Raw genomic sequence first — 15942 nt, 5'->3', positions numbered from 1 at the left:
CTGTACCCCCACCAGTTTACTACTAGTGACCTATCCTATTGCTAAGTCATTGGTGGCTCAGAAAACCCCGCAGAAAAGTTCCATTTTCCCTTCCACAATGCAGTGATGGGAAATATGTTCATTATCCTTGTCGGTGGTACTGCCTCTATATAATCCAATCACCGTTTACGTAGTTATGAAACAGAGGTGATGCTGCAGAACCATCTTCTTTTACCACTGTCGCCTGCATTATTAATGACAATCACTATAATCACAGTGATGCCACTTGACAGGTCCCAATATCTTAGGCTCGGAAACCTTCCCCTCATATCTGAGATAAAACCGGAGCAGGCCTCGGATTTGGTACTCCTGGGAGGAAGACACACCACTGCAGATATGGAGGCGCCGGCTGTGGACATGGAGACCCCCGGCTGTGGACATGGAGACCCCCGGCTGCGGACATGGAGACCCCCGGCTGCGTATATGATCACACCTGCTGGGGATATGGAGACCCCCAGTTGCAGATATGGTCACACCTGCTGGGGATATGGAGACCCCCAGCTGCAGATATGGTCACACCTGCTGGGGATATGGAGACCCCCAGCTGCAGATATGGTCACACCTGCTGGGGATATGGAGACCCCCAGCTGCAGATATGGTCACACCTGCTGGGGATATGGAGACCCCCAGCTGCAGATATGGTCACACTTGCTGCCAGTCTCCCTTTATTATGTTGCCCAATTTTGGGCACCATTTAGTTTTGCTTATGGACTCACCTGGACTCTGTTATAAGCCTCATATAAGGTTTATATAATTGTACGCCATCCTAGTAGCTAAAACAGCATTTCCATAAGTGATAATAGCCGACCCCCGTCCATGTAGGCCGCTCACCTAATAAATCCATCGTACGTTACCCTAACACTATAACAATTGCTAGCAGACGACCTGTGCGGGGCTGATCCGAGCAGAGGATTTGTAGGTATATGAGAGCAATCTCCTCCTGACAGCTTTATGAGCTGCACTTTATTAAAGCTCCCGGCCAAATGCTCTTAATAAGAGATCGCTCAAGCGTTCGCTACTACTCGTATACAACCGAGACCGCGCTCCGTCTCACTTCCCGTCTACAAGGGGCACAAAGATGACATTATAAGTGGGGCTAGAAAAACATCACAAAAACCTTCCCTGTAATGAGGGATGTCTGGAAATAACACACAGATGTACAAAGTGTCTCTGTATGAAGAATCTGCATATAAAATATGGCGTCTTCTCCAAGTGTAATCATTACTGCGGGGGATTTGTATTTTCTTTTTTAATAATGTACTTCCCTTTATCACCGGCATTATACAGAGGCCATCTCATCTGTATGGGGTTTTCTGGGACTGAAATATTGATGACCTATTATAAGCTCATTAATATTAGATTTGTGAGATGTTGATTGCTGTGACATAATGTTGCTCAGCCTCATTACGGTCAGCTGTAATACAAAGCACAGCCACTATACAATTTATGGCGCTCTGCTTGGTAAGAAATTGAGACCTCAATGCTTTTCTGAATACTCTGAATACTGTGGTCTCTTTAGACATCAGTGTGGGTTCAGGGTTTCAGGACTTCACTAATCTAATATTGATGACCTATCCTGGTTTTTCAGGAAACTTTTAATCAACCAATAGAATCAGTTTCATAAATGTATCAGAGGAAAATTCCTCTGCCTCCACTTATCTGGCTCTTTCCTGACATTTATATGTAATCAGACTTGTTAGCGTTTGAAAGACTAGACTCTCAGAGGCATCGGATTATATGGAAGTTTATGGGTTGTGAAGGGGGATGAAGTGATCTATACCTGAGTGACATACAGAAGCTGCTGCAGCTAATAGTAAGTTTCTGTCTTGCCCCAAGTGATTTATTCATATCAGTACAGATTAGCAATTCTCAAAAATTATTTACATGATCCTGCTGATGCTTCTGAGTGAGATATTAGAAACAAAGGCGTAGTCAGAAGCTACTGCAGCTAGTAGTAAGTTTCTGTCTCACCCCAAGTGATTCATATCAGTACAAGTTAGAACTTCTCAAACATTATTTTTGTGATGATTCTGAGTGAGAGGTTGATATCAGTACAAGTCAGTGTTTTTTAAAAATTATTCTGAGTGAGAGGGGAGATACACTCAGGCATTGACAGAAGATGTTGCAGCTAATAGTACGTTTCTGTCACGCCCCAAGTGAATTATGCCTGCACTTCTCAGCAGACCAGATCCTGCTGAGGTTTCTGAGTGAGAAATTAGAGACCTAGGAACAGTCAGAAGCTGCTGCAGCTAATAGTAAGTTTCTGTCTCGCCCCAAGTGATTTATGCCTGCACTTCTCAGCAGACCAGATCCTGCGGAGGTATCTGAGTGAGAGATTAGAGACACAGGAACAGACAGAAGCTGCTGCAGCTAATAGTAGGTTTCTGGTTCGCCCCAAGTGATTTATTCATATCCGTACAAGCCAATACTTCTCAAATATTTACATCATCCCTTCGATACTTATGTTTGAGAGGTACACAGGCTCTGATGGAGGCTACCAGATGTTTAGTCCATTTTCTGCTTTATTTACATCAGTACTTGTCTGTGTTTTTTGTTATATTATGTCATATCATCATGTACTCTTATGATGCTACTGAGAGAAGGTTATGGAGCAGATTATCTTCTCTGTGTGTATGGGCAACATCATAGCAGTCAGTCTCCATCCTACAGCACTGAGACAATTGAGAAATACAAGTAGAGCCTAACAAGCTGGAAACAGATCTATCATGTGGAATGAAGGCCATAAGGGGTAATTGTACTGTGACCCCTCGTGTACACAGATTGGACCACTGATTTATGCAGAGTTTATTGAAAAGTTTGGTCCTTTTTTGACTTGGTAGCACTTTAGCTTTTCCTAATTACCTTTTTATACTTGTCTCTTTCAACTTCCCTTTGTCTTTGTCACTACATTCTACCTCCCCCTCAAAGAGTAGAGAAATTAGTAATTGTGTTCTGTTTCCCAAAAAAAACAATATGTATCTTGTATCGTCTTCTATAAATCTATCATCTCTGCACTGCCAATACACAAGTCCAGCTTCCATCAACCCACAAACACACGGGTGCAGTAAATCTTCTTGGGTTCCAGCACATTTGACATGCCTGTGCAGCGCTGCGTAATCTGTGTGCGCTATATAAATAAAGAATTATTATTATTATTATTATTATAGTCCTTCCCTTACGACCTCATTATAGCAGGAGGCCAGGAAAGCTGGCAGATCGAAGGCTTTTGTGTTTTTGGAAGACGTCGAAGGAATAAATGTTTCCATAATTTTTCTGTCAAGAGAAAGTTCAAACAGTAACGTGTGATGCAATTATCTTAGTTTGTGAACTTTTGGGAGAGACATGTTTTGGGAGACATAAACCAGCGTTCCTTAGTGGAGAGATAAGTGGTGGACGGGGTTCAGACAGAAAAAAAAAACGCCTCTCACCCAGTGATTTCTCGCTGACGGGTCAAGATGTTTGATAAAACTTCAAAGGAGGGTTTGTCAGATGTAATAAGTTACTGGACTAACAAAAAGAGAAAAAATGTCTCCAGAAAAATCTACTCTATGTGCTCCATCAGCTCATAGGGTAGAGTGGAAAACCAGCAACTGGTGGATATCTATAAGATATTAATTAACAACTTGCTGTCAATTCTAAGTGTCTGATGTGAACCAAACCATCAGAGGAAAGCAGATAAGCAGCTGCCAGAGATCTCCGGTACTGATCAAACTGGTTCTAAAATCTAACCTGCCCAATCCATTCATAGACTTGGCGTTGTGTTCCGCCAACACAGTTGCCTCTCAGTCCACAGTACAGTCACATACTTCTTGATTGAGGGTTTGCCAACTTTTGCCCAAATCTCCTGTATGGCAATTAATTTCTAAAACCAGCGAAGTAGAGAAATATCTATGATTTCCCGTATGCAAGGAAACACAAACTCAGCCCATCCGAGTCATCCATAGACTTGAAATTGGGTTCCATCAACTAAATTGCCCCTACGTCCACACCCATCAAATAGTGTTTTCCGATTTAAGGATTTGAGATCTTTTTCCCAACCTCATCTTCTTGAAGGAGATCAACATCTATGACGCATCTTTTATGTTTCTTAGAAGGGAACACAAAATAAAGCTTGGCATTCGGTTCCATTAAGGGTACATTCACACAACAGTTGGGGAACATATATCCAGCTGGATATACGTCCCCTATAGGCGGCTATGGCGCCCAGGCTTGGTTAGGTGAGCACAACGTGTACTCAACATTGCGTGCCCACGCCAAAGATAGAGATTTTACGCAAGAACGGCCGCGCGGTGTGATCTCCTCTGCAGCGTGCCGACATGTGTAGCCCGGGGCGAGCACACGTCCATGTGAGTGCACACTTACACAGTTGCCCCTTCCTTCAATATCTATTAGGTTCATTCATTGATAGTTTGCATAGCATATCATATTCTGAGGCAGTTATACAGCACATAGATATATGTATCCCTCCATAGCTGGACCAAACCATCTGTGGGGTTAATATCTGCCATATACATCTGTTGTCACTGTACGAGGGGAAGCAGAACTGATGACTTTATGCTTATCCATCTATCAGCATAACATGGACACAGTGAAGATACTTTCTCCTTTAATCCAAGGCCATTGCATTGTAGCCTCCATAATGACTACATATGGTTGTGTCATGTTGTCTCCCTTTACATTATGAACAGCAGCTCTGGAGGACAATATACGGTATAAGAAGTGATGTATTGTGCAGACTATGAGCTATTTCTTCTATACAGTCATCCTGGCCGCTCATGTGTTTATATAAGATAGATATCGATCCAGTGTTTCTATATGGAACATGATGCAACTCACAGCAGCCCTAAACTAAAACATGTTTATGGGGAAAATCAAGGGAAAATGCTGGAATTTTATATAATTTGAGTCTAAGTCTGAGGCTATTAGGGGTAATTGGATTATGCATCATTGGCCTCTAAGTCTTTGAAGAGCCGCGGCTGCATGTTGAAAAATTTACTTTTGTGGTTTAGTTTTTGGATTTTGTTACTTGGGTACAAATCAGGGCTTTTATTTTAAATGTCAGGAGTTCAGCGTAAACCTGGGAGGCTTAACCTGGGATTTGATCGATGAATTCATCAACTGGTGCGTTGATCCAAATGACTAATCCAATGTTACTTTGCTTTATTTTCCCATTTTTCTGATGTATGGGATGATGTTATTGTGGTTTTGTGGGCAGCTCTGTCCCATCATCCAGTACCGTTCCAATTTTACATTGGAGGCTACGAAACACCTAATGAGAAGTCATTAGCTCCTAATTTAGGGCTGAATTGCCCGGTTCTGTGTGGGTAGACCACGGCTTGTTATTCTAGGGTCCCCTTGAAGTGAATTATATTAGAATAATGTTTGCATAGTCAACATAATCAGGAGATGGAGCAATCTGTCAGGACATGAGAAATGATGCCCTGAAAGGAAAAATCCATTAAAAGTTTTATTCTCTGATTTCGAAATAAAAAGTCTCCATGGAGAGGTCAGACCCCCTTTGGCACGACTTCCAAGGCAGTTTTGTAACCAAATCTGGTGGTTTAATCTTTGGGGTGTGCATTTGGGGATTTTCTACATTGCCCCCCTTAATGGGAATCAGATTGCACCGATTTTGTGAAGTATTCTTTGAATTATCTGCTAACCATGTGCAAAGTCAAGAGAGCAGCATAACAAATAATTAGCTGCAAAATTCTTGAAGAAGTAAGGCAAAACTTTTGCAGAATTCTGCCGTGCAGGGCGTGATAATCCCCCAAATGTGTTTACTGTCTGTATTGATGTTCCTGAACTTCAGGAAGGAGGGGGGGTGGGGAGAGCAAAAAGGCTGCGGACATGGATATCCACAGTAATAAGCGGAGAATTATTTGGTTTTCCCTACATGTCATGGATGGGGGAAGCCCATGCTGGGGAGATCAGTGTCTTTCTATGTCTGCGCTCTTTTCATCTGTTAGCAATTTTGCTAATTTTTCCGAGATATTTCTGTAGAAATCCTAGAAGGTGAGTAATAGTACAGGGGACAGTCGTCTGCCAAGAGAACCTGGCAGGGGGTGCACTATGCGCTCACCATCCGTGCAGGAGGGGAACACATTGCTTAGGGTGGATGGTCAAGTCCTCGAAGCTGTGTTAAATGCAAACCTGATTTAGCTCTGCCTGGCAGCGATAAGGGATAAACATTAACCAAAATTCTTCTTTTGGGAGCCATTGGATTGGGTGACTTTTTGGTCCGTATAATGCTGCTATTCATGGTCTCTGTTTAAGGGTCTCCTGTGATATTGGAAGGTCCTCTGGGCTAATAGTGGGCGTTGTGGTGCTGAGGCAGGAAGTCATCACTGATGTATATTCCATCCTGCAGGACCCTGGGGAGAATTTTATCCAAAGAAAATAAAAAGCTGTCTCCGGGAAGTATAAACCTTGTTATGGGAAAGATGAGTTTACTCATCAAGGATGTAACTATAGGGGGTACACTGGACCCTGAAACCTCACCGGAAAGGTCCTGCAACCACTTTATTCATCTCATCTATGGTGCAGACCCATGCTGACTGTCCGTTGTGAGGCTCCTATACATAAAACTAACCTTCTTGGCACGTGTGATAATGCTGTGTACCAATAGGTGGCGCTATTGGAGCCTGCAGTGGAGATGGATTTTTCCCCTCCTGCTATATAATTTTTTTCTAGGTGTAGATTATAAGTCTCCTGGTCCTGCGCTCAATATACTAAGTGCTCCAGGCGTTAATAATAAGATATCCATGTGGACGCAGCGTATAGTGTGATATTAGGAATGTAAACCTGTAAAGGGGCGACTCTCACGCACGTCCTCAATCCATCTTTATACGCGGCGTCCTCACATGCCCCATCGTCTGCGTTTTTAAGTTTTCCCCTGAATATATTTCGACCTCTAAACCACATGTGATCCAGTTTCACGCTGTCAGGTTACTCCGATAATGTTCCCTGGCCGGATCCGTCCTGTAAATTCCCGTCTCCGCTCTGTGCCGAAAACCACTTCTGTGTCCTGCGATGGAAAAGCCATAAAGTGGCGTTGCCAGTTCCGTGATATTTTCGGACAGAATGGAAATTGAGTTTCCTCTGATGCCCAGTATCTTAATAATTGAAAATACAAACTCTGAGGCTGGAAAGTGAGGACGGACGACGTTTTCAGGAGGAGGATCCGAAAATCTTCTCTACTTTTTGCTTTTCTCCTCCGCCGGTGTTCACCTTTTTATTTTTGGTTTGTGAATCGCTTAATTGTTTGAAGGACGGGAAGGTTCCAGAATTTATCTTGGGGAGCCAATATCTAGATTTGGTGTCTTTAAATTTTAAAGGGATACAATCCAAAAAATGCTCTGCAGGGGGGCCGAACAGGGCATTGCAACCTAATAAGTAAGCAAGCAATAGCTGTGAGCATGCAAAACTACTTTGTAGCTACGACTTGTGCATCGGAGAAGTGTCCTCACACTGCTGTGCTCTTAGTTTTCTCCTTTAAGATCTTTCATAGCCTCTTTTGCCGGGTCTGAGTGAATGCTGTAGCAGGCTTCTACTTAAATACTATATCGGCCGCAAAGAACACTGCTGTGCTCTGAGATTTGTGACTGCTGTAATATTCAACTAATAGACCACAGCTTCTATTTAAAGCAGAGGGGAGGGCAGCTTCGTGCAGAGAGCTAAGAACACAGCAGTGTGAGGACACACCCCCTGTGCACTTCTGGAATTTGGAACATGGAATATCTTGGAATATAGATCCATGTTTCACAGTCCTGCTGCTACCAACAACATACACTAAGGTATAATTAAACATCTCTTTAGGGGTAATACCTAATAATGGCAGCAGAGAGCACAGCAGTGTAAGGAAATGCAATCCCGGAATATAACACCATATTTCACATTCCTGCTGTTACTAACAACATACACAGCAGTATGATAACTTCAGGGACAGTAACAACATACACAGCAGTATGATAACTTCTGGGACAGTAACAACATACACAGCAGTATGATCTCTTCTGGGACAGTAACAACATACACAGCAGTATGATAACTTCAGGAACAGTAACAACATACACAGCAGTATGATAACTTCTGGGACAGTAACAACATACACAGCAGTATGATCTCTTCTGGGACAGTAACAACATACACAGCAGTATGATAACTTCAGGGACAGTAACAACATACACAGCAGTATGATAACTTCAGGGACAGTAACAACATACACAGCAGTATGATAACTTCAGGGACAGTAACAACATACACAGCAGTATGATAACTTCAGGGACAGTAACAACATACACAGCAGTATGATAACTTCAGGGACAGTAATAACATACACAGCAGTATGATAACTTCAGGGACAGTAATAACATACACAGCAGTATGATAACTTCAGGGACAGTAACAACATACACAGCAGTATGATAACTTCAGGGACAGTAACAACATACACAGCAGTATGATAACTTCAGGGACAGTAACAACATACACAGCAGTATGATAACTTCTGGGACAGTAACAACATACACAGCAGTATGATAACTTCTGGGACAGTAACAACATACACAGCAGTATGATAACTTCTGGGACAGTAATAACATACATAGCAGTATGATAACTTCAGGAACAGTAACAACATACACAGCAGTATGATAACTTCAGGGACAGTAACAACATACACAGCAGTATGATAACTTCAGGGACAGTAACAACATACACAGCAGTATGATAACTTCAGGGACAGTAACAACATACACAGCAGTATGATAACTTCAGGGACAGTAACAACATACACAGCAGTATGATAACTTCAGGGACAGTAACAACATACACAGCAGTATGATAACTTCAGGGACAGTAACAACATACACAGCAGTATGATCTCTTCTGGGACAGTAACAACATACATAGCAGTATGATAACTTCAGGGACAGTAACAACATACACAGCAGTATGATAACTTCAGGGACAGTAACAACATACACAGCAGTATGATCTCTTCTGGGACAGTACATGACACTGGCTGCAGTCTGCATGGTCACAGCTGCTGATGGTTTCCCTTTAACTCCTTCTATGCCCATTCTTTTCTGTGCTGGATATTACAAAGTATATCAGTATTACTTAAAATGTTCTCTTTAAAGGGCGATTCTATGTTACACAGTGATATGATCACTTTATGATTGCTTGGGGGTCTGATGTCTTGGACCACCATTAATCCCTAGAAGGAAGGGTCCACATCCCCGGTGATCCCTTCTTTGTTTTACCCTGCGGTTCCCTGCAAAAGTCACAGCAAAAGGCACAGAGCTGTTTAATGCGGCACGTTAAATGCAATAAATTTGATCCAATTGTCAGACAGATAAACCAGCGAACATCAAACTCTGTGCAACTAAACCCGACATGTTGGTTCTGTTCAGCAGAGACTGGTAAATCTGCAGACACATGCACTGAATTTTACGCATTGAACTCTGCGGTGTGAAATCCTTGGGTCTTCTTAATCTCAGTATTAACCCCACGGGTAGAAGCGTGAAAGCCGCCCGCATTGTATAGTGATACATAGAATGTGTTATAGACTGCGATCCGCTGTCCCTCTAGTTAAAATATTTGCCGCTCTCGGCCGCCTTCATCCTGACAGTGCGCAGGGTGTTTGGACAGCTTCTTCCTTGAGTCTCTATCAGACGGGTTATTGCTTAGATTTATGACTTCTTTCTCTAAATATTTCAAGCCTGAGTTCACACTTGCGGTCACACGACTGATGTGGGCGGACATAAGGGAAAATATTCACATTATAGATGTCTATACGCACAATCTCTCTGTATCGCAAGTTTCCACCTTCTCTTTAATATTCCCACTCTATAAGGGGTGGATTCACACCTGGCAAGGAAAAAAAAGTAACCATTTTTTTGCACATTCCATAGAATTCCATATCCAGAAAAAGTGCAACATTGTGTTTGTGGCTTTTGTAAAGTGTAGATCAAGGCTTGGGTGGCGGGGGGGACCGAATTCTGATTCTTATAACTTGCATTAGAAAACGGAAATCTTTGCCCTTCACTGACTTACATCAACTTTAATTTTAGCACATAATCCCCCCCCCCCCCCAACCACCACCAGAAATATTAAGAAGACCGCAATAATTCTGAATAATCCTGTTGTATTCTCAAGGCATTGGGGAGCTTATTAAATAGTCTTTTCCTCTACTACAAAAGGAGTTATCTCCATTATCGGCGGCACGGTGGCTCAGTGGTTAGCATTACAGACTTGCAGCGCTGGGGTCCTGGGTTCAACTCCCACCCAGGTCAACATCTGCAAAGAGTTTGTATGTTCTCTCTGTGTTTGCATGGGTTTCCTCCGGGTCCTCTGGTTTCCTCCCACACTCCAAAACATACTGGTAGGTTGTTTAGATGGTGAGCCCCATGGGGACAGGGACTGATTTGGCAAGTTCTGTGCAGCGCTGCGTAATCTGTGTGCGCTATATAAATAAAGAATTATTATTATCAAGTATAAAATTAGCTGGTGGTAGTGATCCATGCCTTCTTCTCTTAGACACACACAGTAACTAAAACCAAGGCTCTTACCATCTCCATAGTCTGGCCCATTCCTGCTCTGGTTCTGTATAGTTTCTACATAGTAGTCACTCCTCATGCATTGCAGTGTAGGGTATTATGGGCATATCTTGGAGAAAGCTGGAGAAAGTTTAGGACTAAGTCAACCTTCTCTACATGGACAATCATGTGGAGGAAGAGGACTGGGGCATCTCTCCGCTGATATCTCCCTATGGTATAGATCTGGAGATGTGAGGGGGCTGGTGGTCCCTTATCACGACCTCCTTGTACAGATCCTTCTCTCACTCCTCCATGGAGAAATGCACTGCCTTCTTATAGGTACCTCTCAGCAGCTCAATGATCCTGCTGGTAAGTTCTAGGGTCTTCTCATTTCTAGGACCTTTCTCATGTTGAGGTCTACAAGTCATCTTTATTACTGTGTATTCCTCTCCTGTGACCTGGTAGAGGATCTCTAGGGTGTAAGATCACAGATCATCTCCACCATCTTGTCTCTGTTCCTCTCCTTCCCGGATGAGTCACTCAGGAAAAATCTATCTGGTAGGAACTGAAACTAGCACCAGGTGCGCACCTACTGCTGTGTGGTAGGTCTTTATCTGACCACATGGTTGTGATTATTCTTCATTGTATCTCCCTCAGGATTTGTCTGTAAGAACGTTCTCCTGCTTTATACATTCTGTACGTTGTATTTACTCATCTTTCCCGGCTTCTGTTCAATACATTAAGTAGAATGTAATTCCTAGAATGTAGAATTCCTCTACTACAAAAGTATAAATCTCCATTATTATCTAGTATAACATTTGCTGGTGGTAGTGCTCCGTGCTTCCTTCTCTTAGACACATGGAACCAAGGCTCTTACCATCTCCAAAAACGGGCACATTCCTGCTCTGGTTCTGTATCATTTCTACATAGTAGTCACAATTTAGGGTATTCTGGTCACGGACAACTCCTTTAGCATATGTGCACCATCCGAATCAAGTACTGGCCCAATTAGAAATAAGTGAGAGAGCGTTGAGAATATATTCACATCTTGGTAAAGCTGGAGAAATTTTAGGACTAAGGCTACATATATACGTCCCCCATACATCGCTATGGGCTCATAGCCCTGTATGGGAGCGGTACTGTGCTGCACACGGTACGGTGTAGCCCGTAGAAATATAGGACGTCCTATCTTTCTACGTGATATGGCGCCATGCGCTGTATATTCCTATGGAGAATATTCAATGATTCCCAAGACCCTCATGCACCTTGTATCGGCAATTCGCTCGACCCTGGTACATGTTTTATTTAAAGAAGGAGGTAAAGCTGTAAAGAACTTTTTGGTTATTTTTGACCCCCCCTGAAGTATCGTGGTGTCAGGTAATTGCTAATAGACCATTGATGAGCTCCCACCTCCATGTCGGTGAAGAAATCCGGTGGTCGTCTTCTAGTCGCCGTCTGCAGCGCTCGCTAATAGATATTTCCAGACAGAAAGGTCAATAAGAAGTTTGTCAAACAATCGTAAGATTTTCTTTAACGTTTCTGTGCTAAAATACGAGGAATCCTTTGTGCTGTTTACTCAGGAGGCCTCATCTTCTAGGAAATTCCATCAGGTTCTCTTATTTTCCTTCCAAGAAACGAGACTTCATCATTGGTCTAGCCCGGTCATTACCAGCAACCAAGACCTCGTTATATTGATAATTGGTTACTGACCAAATATAACACGGCCATGTTAGTGCACAGGTGGGTTGTATCCAAAAAACTGTGCTAATTTTGTTTTGGAACAGTCAGGAGAAGTTTGGGGGAAGGGGGATGAGTTTTTGTGAGTGATGATGAGTTAAAAAAAAAAAAATAATTAAAAATTAGAAATCGAAAATCTTTATTTGTTAGAAAGTTGCCTGAACAATCTCTCTGCAGCCAGAGTTGGGTATTGTCCCTGGAGATATGTGTAATTAGACCTTTGCATATGTTGTTGGTAGCAGCAGGACTGTGAAATGTGGATCTATGTTCGAGGGATTAATGCTTTTTGTTTTTCCGAGTGTACTGAGGGTGTTGTTTTCTTTGCTCTCTATACTAAATTGCTCCATAGCAGGCATAGGAGAGCAGCACAGTGCACAGCAGTGTGAGGACACATTCCAGTATATTTAATCAAGCTACAATCCTGGAATATAATTTGTTTTTGCACATACAAAATGTTCTGATGACATAGTTCTCTAGGGCTGCCACCCAACACTGCACATGGCACGGCCAGAACTGCTGACAGATTACCTTTAATGAAGGTCTATGATTATGTTTCTATTACATGTAGATTAGGCCTATAATTTTGACTTGGTCTTTAATGTCGGTTTTCAACGCTCCTTCAACCTCATTGTTGTACATGGTCATAATTTTTGCACACCACTTTTTCTCCCTGTAGATAAACATTGAGGTTGCGGTCACCCGTCATTATAGTTTGACCAAAAGTTACACGAAACAGAAGCCCATCGTGCACAAAGTACAAAGCGGCTGACTAATATAAACCAGGTCTGGACATATCTAATAATAGAAACATACACGACACATGTCAAGTATAGAGAAGCGCAGGGTGTAGACAGCGGGAGAATCGCATCAAGAAGAGGCTTGGGATTTGATGGGGTTAAATTTATGTTGTGTGTTTTTTTTCTTACTATAAATCTAGAACCCAATGACCAAGCGGAAGGACTGATGTCACCTCTCTTCTGTTTGCAGGAGCTGGCCAGCTGTGGCTGGAACAAGAAGGAAAAGCACAGCCTCGCTCCCAATGTTGTCGCCTTTACAAGACGGTTTAACCAGGTACGGACTGGGAGAAAGACCGGGAAGTTGAGATGTTTGTTGGGACACAGTTCCCCCGATATAAGGGAAATAAGGGAACCTTCCTTAGGTGATTATACACATTAGACTTAGGATGACCAAAATGGCTAACAGTCCAAAGGATATGAAATGCTTGGCCAATATCAAGGCAAGGGTAGGTGGGAATCCAGCATGCTCAATTTCCGGATATGCCTTGGATCCACACACGACCAAAGGAAGAAATGGTGATCCAGCACGTGCCACAGAGACTCCTCTAATGAAGTTCAACCTTTCATTCAGGAATTTTCATATAGTGCAAGTCAATTCCATAGTGTGGTAAGGTGCAGACACAGGAGGATTTCCAACATCAACATATATCGAGTGTTATCCATGGCCACATGTTGGCTTGTGCTCCTGTCAATAATAATCACCTCACCCTCCCGTTGGCCTACAGACAACTTATGGAAGATAAGCCAATAGGTAGCCATGAATAAGAACGTCTTATAACGTTCGAAATGCGTTGGAGATTTTCCCGTGTCTTCACCTTGCCATTTTAAGGAATTGACTAAGGCTTTATTTATGCGAACGTATTGCTATGGAGAGGGGCAGGGGTGAGCAGCGAGGTCCATTGCACACGTTGGCGGGCATACTTGGTGTGAATATAGCTTTACACTGTATAAAAATGTGTGAATAAAGGGTTTAGCTTTATTGGAGGACTCTCTGTGACTTTGGCTGAATCACCATTCCCTCCTTTGTTCTGACTGTTGACTCTGAGCCTCCAATGATGATGAGAACCAGACCTTCCCAACGCAGAGAGCCGGGATTGATGGAGCATCAGGATGAGCATTCAAGCACTGACTACGGGAAGGCAACAGATAGCTGAGCACAACCGCGTTCCCTTAGTATAGAATAGAGCAGCAGGGTGCACACTCCGCTCCACCCATTACCGAGAATGGGGATCTCAGTTCTCCAAATCTCAGCCGTGATCTCAGAATATGTAGAAGGAATGATGGAAGAGAGTCACAGCCACTGATGCTCATAAATAAATGCTCCTCTACTTTCTGTGTGTGCAGAGTATGGGAGACCTGGTATTGTAGCAGCAGGTCTCCAACCACCAGCTCTGAGACAGGAGAAGTAGATACAGAGCCTATCCGTGCCAGACATAGGGCCACATTTATTAAAGTTTTTGCACCAGCTTTCTGTCTGACTTTGCACTAGAAAGAACATGCAAACTGCTTGTACATGTACGTATAAAGTGTCTGCGCCAGTTGTGTATCGCGGCTGCACTGTGTCCGACAAGACAGAAAAAATGTACATGTAATGGGGCTGTTACTGCATAGCCGGACCGCGTGCCACATTTATTACTGACGTGCGGAACAATTAAGCAGCAGCAACATATGGTGCCCACTTCCACAGCAGTTCAGGGGCGCCAGATTCATGAGGACCGGGCGCCTGTTTTGATGAATCTGGCGCCCCCTGCACATTACACAGGTCACTGCACTTAGCACAGACTGCACTAGTTTTGCCAAATGTGGTACATGTGTTTCTCCTCTTGCGCATAGTTTAGTGAAACTTTAGCTACACTTAGACTTGTGCTGTGCATCTCCATCTCTTTACTTTTTTAGTTCTTAAGTGTCAAAGTGCTCATTGTATATCCTTTACCATACGCTACGTCGAGGCCGATGACAGTGGGACATCTGGCATGTGTGATACATAAAGTCCAGGCCTTGCTTTAAAACTCCACGTAAACTGCATTCAATTTAGGTTGCTACGTGATTTGCCAAAAATACAGGAGCAACATAAGAATTTTCCATTTTAGAGTCCATCCAGCTCCTGTGGCGAGGACGGCTCCTCACACGTCACATTACCGGGGCCTTGCGTTAGTGATGTGTCTTACATCTTACACGGAGATCTGTTCATCATCTCTTGAAATCATCCTCCTAATGCATTACCAAAAAAATAGATATTGGAGTCGTCTTTCATCTCCTTACATTATAGCGTGAGGTCATTTGTTTCCAAAATAACAGCTCTTGTTATGTTGGGCAGTAGCTACGAGAGGCCCCCAAACCTTTCATAGTGCTACGTTTTATAGTATAGGCCCGCTCTAGTTTGGATTACCGTATATACTTGAGTATAAGCCAAGGATTTCAGCACAAAATGTGTGCTCAAATACCCTAACGTGGCTTATACTCCAGTCAAGAAAAAAAATAAAGTCAAAACTCACCTTTCCGACGTCCCCGTAGGTCCTATGCTTGTTTCGATGCTCCGGTGCCACCTCGGGTCCTTCGGATCCTCGGGTTCTTCCGCTCCTCTTTGGTTCCTCTTTGGGTCCCCTCGCGATGCCGGCGGTTCACAAACAATGACGTTGGCAAGTGGCTTACGTCATTCTGTGTGCCGGCCGAGTGCGAAGACCCGAAGAGGAGCGGAAGAATCCAAAGAGGACCGAAGGACCCAAGTCGGCACATGAGCATTGGAGACAGAAGAGGACCTAAGGGGGATATTGGAAAGGTGAGTACAGTGTTTTTTTTGTTTTTTTTTTTTTTCCTACTACCGGGGC

The 15942-nt window shown here is 43.2% G+C and overlaps 1 protein-coding gene across 7 annotated transcripts in view; it reads left to right on the top strand.

The window, feature by feature from the left end:
- RALGPS1 (Ral GEF with PH domain and SH3 binding motif 1) overlaps nt 1-15942 on the top strand; it is a 254050-nt gene that overhangs the window by 66183 nt on the left and 171925 nt on the right. For all 7 annotated transcript variants that reach the window (XM_072124780.1, XM_072124779.1, XM_072124778.1 and 4 more), the window contains one exon: nt 13305-13388. In XM_072124780.1, the coding sequence (XP_071980881.1) occupies nt 13305-13388 (84 nt within the window). The remainder of the gene's footprint in view (nt 1-13304; nt 13389-15942) is intronic.

Source organism: Engystomops pustulosus, chromosome 9 (genome assembly GCF_040894005.1).
Source record: "Engystomops pustulosus chromosome 9, aEngPut4.maternal, whole genome shotgun sequence".
In the NCBI taxonomy this organism is placed as follows: domain Eukaryota; kingdom Metazoa; phylum Chordata; class Amphibia; order Anura; family Leptodactylidae; genus Engystomops; species Engystomops pustulosus.
This window is presented reverse-complemented; position numbering and strand designations above follow the sequence as displayed.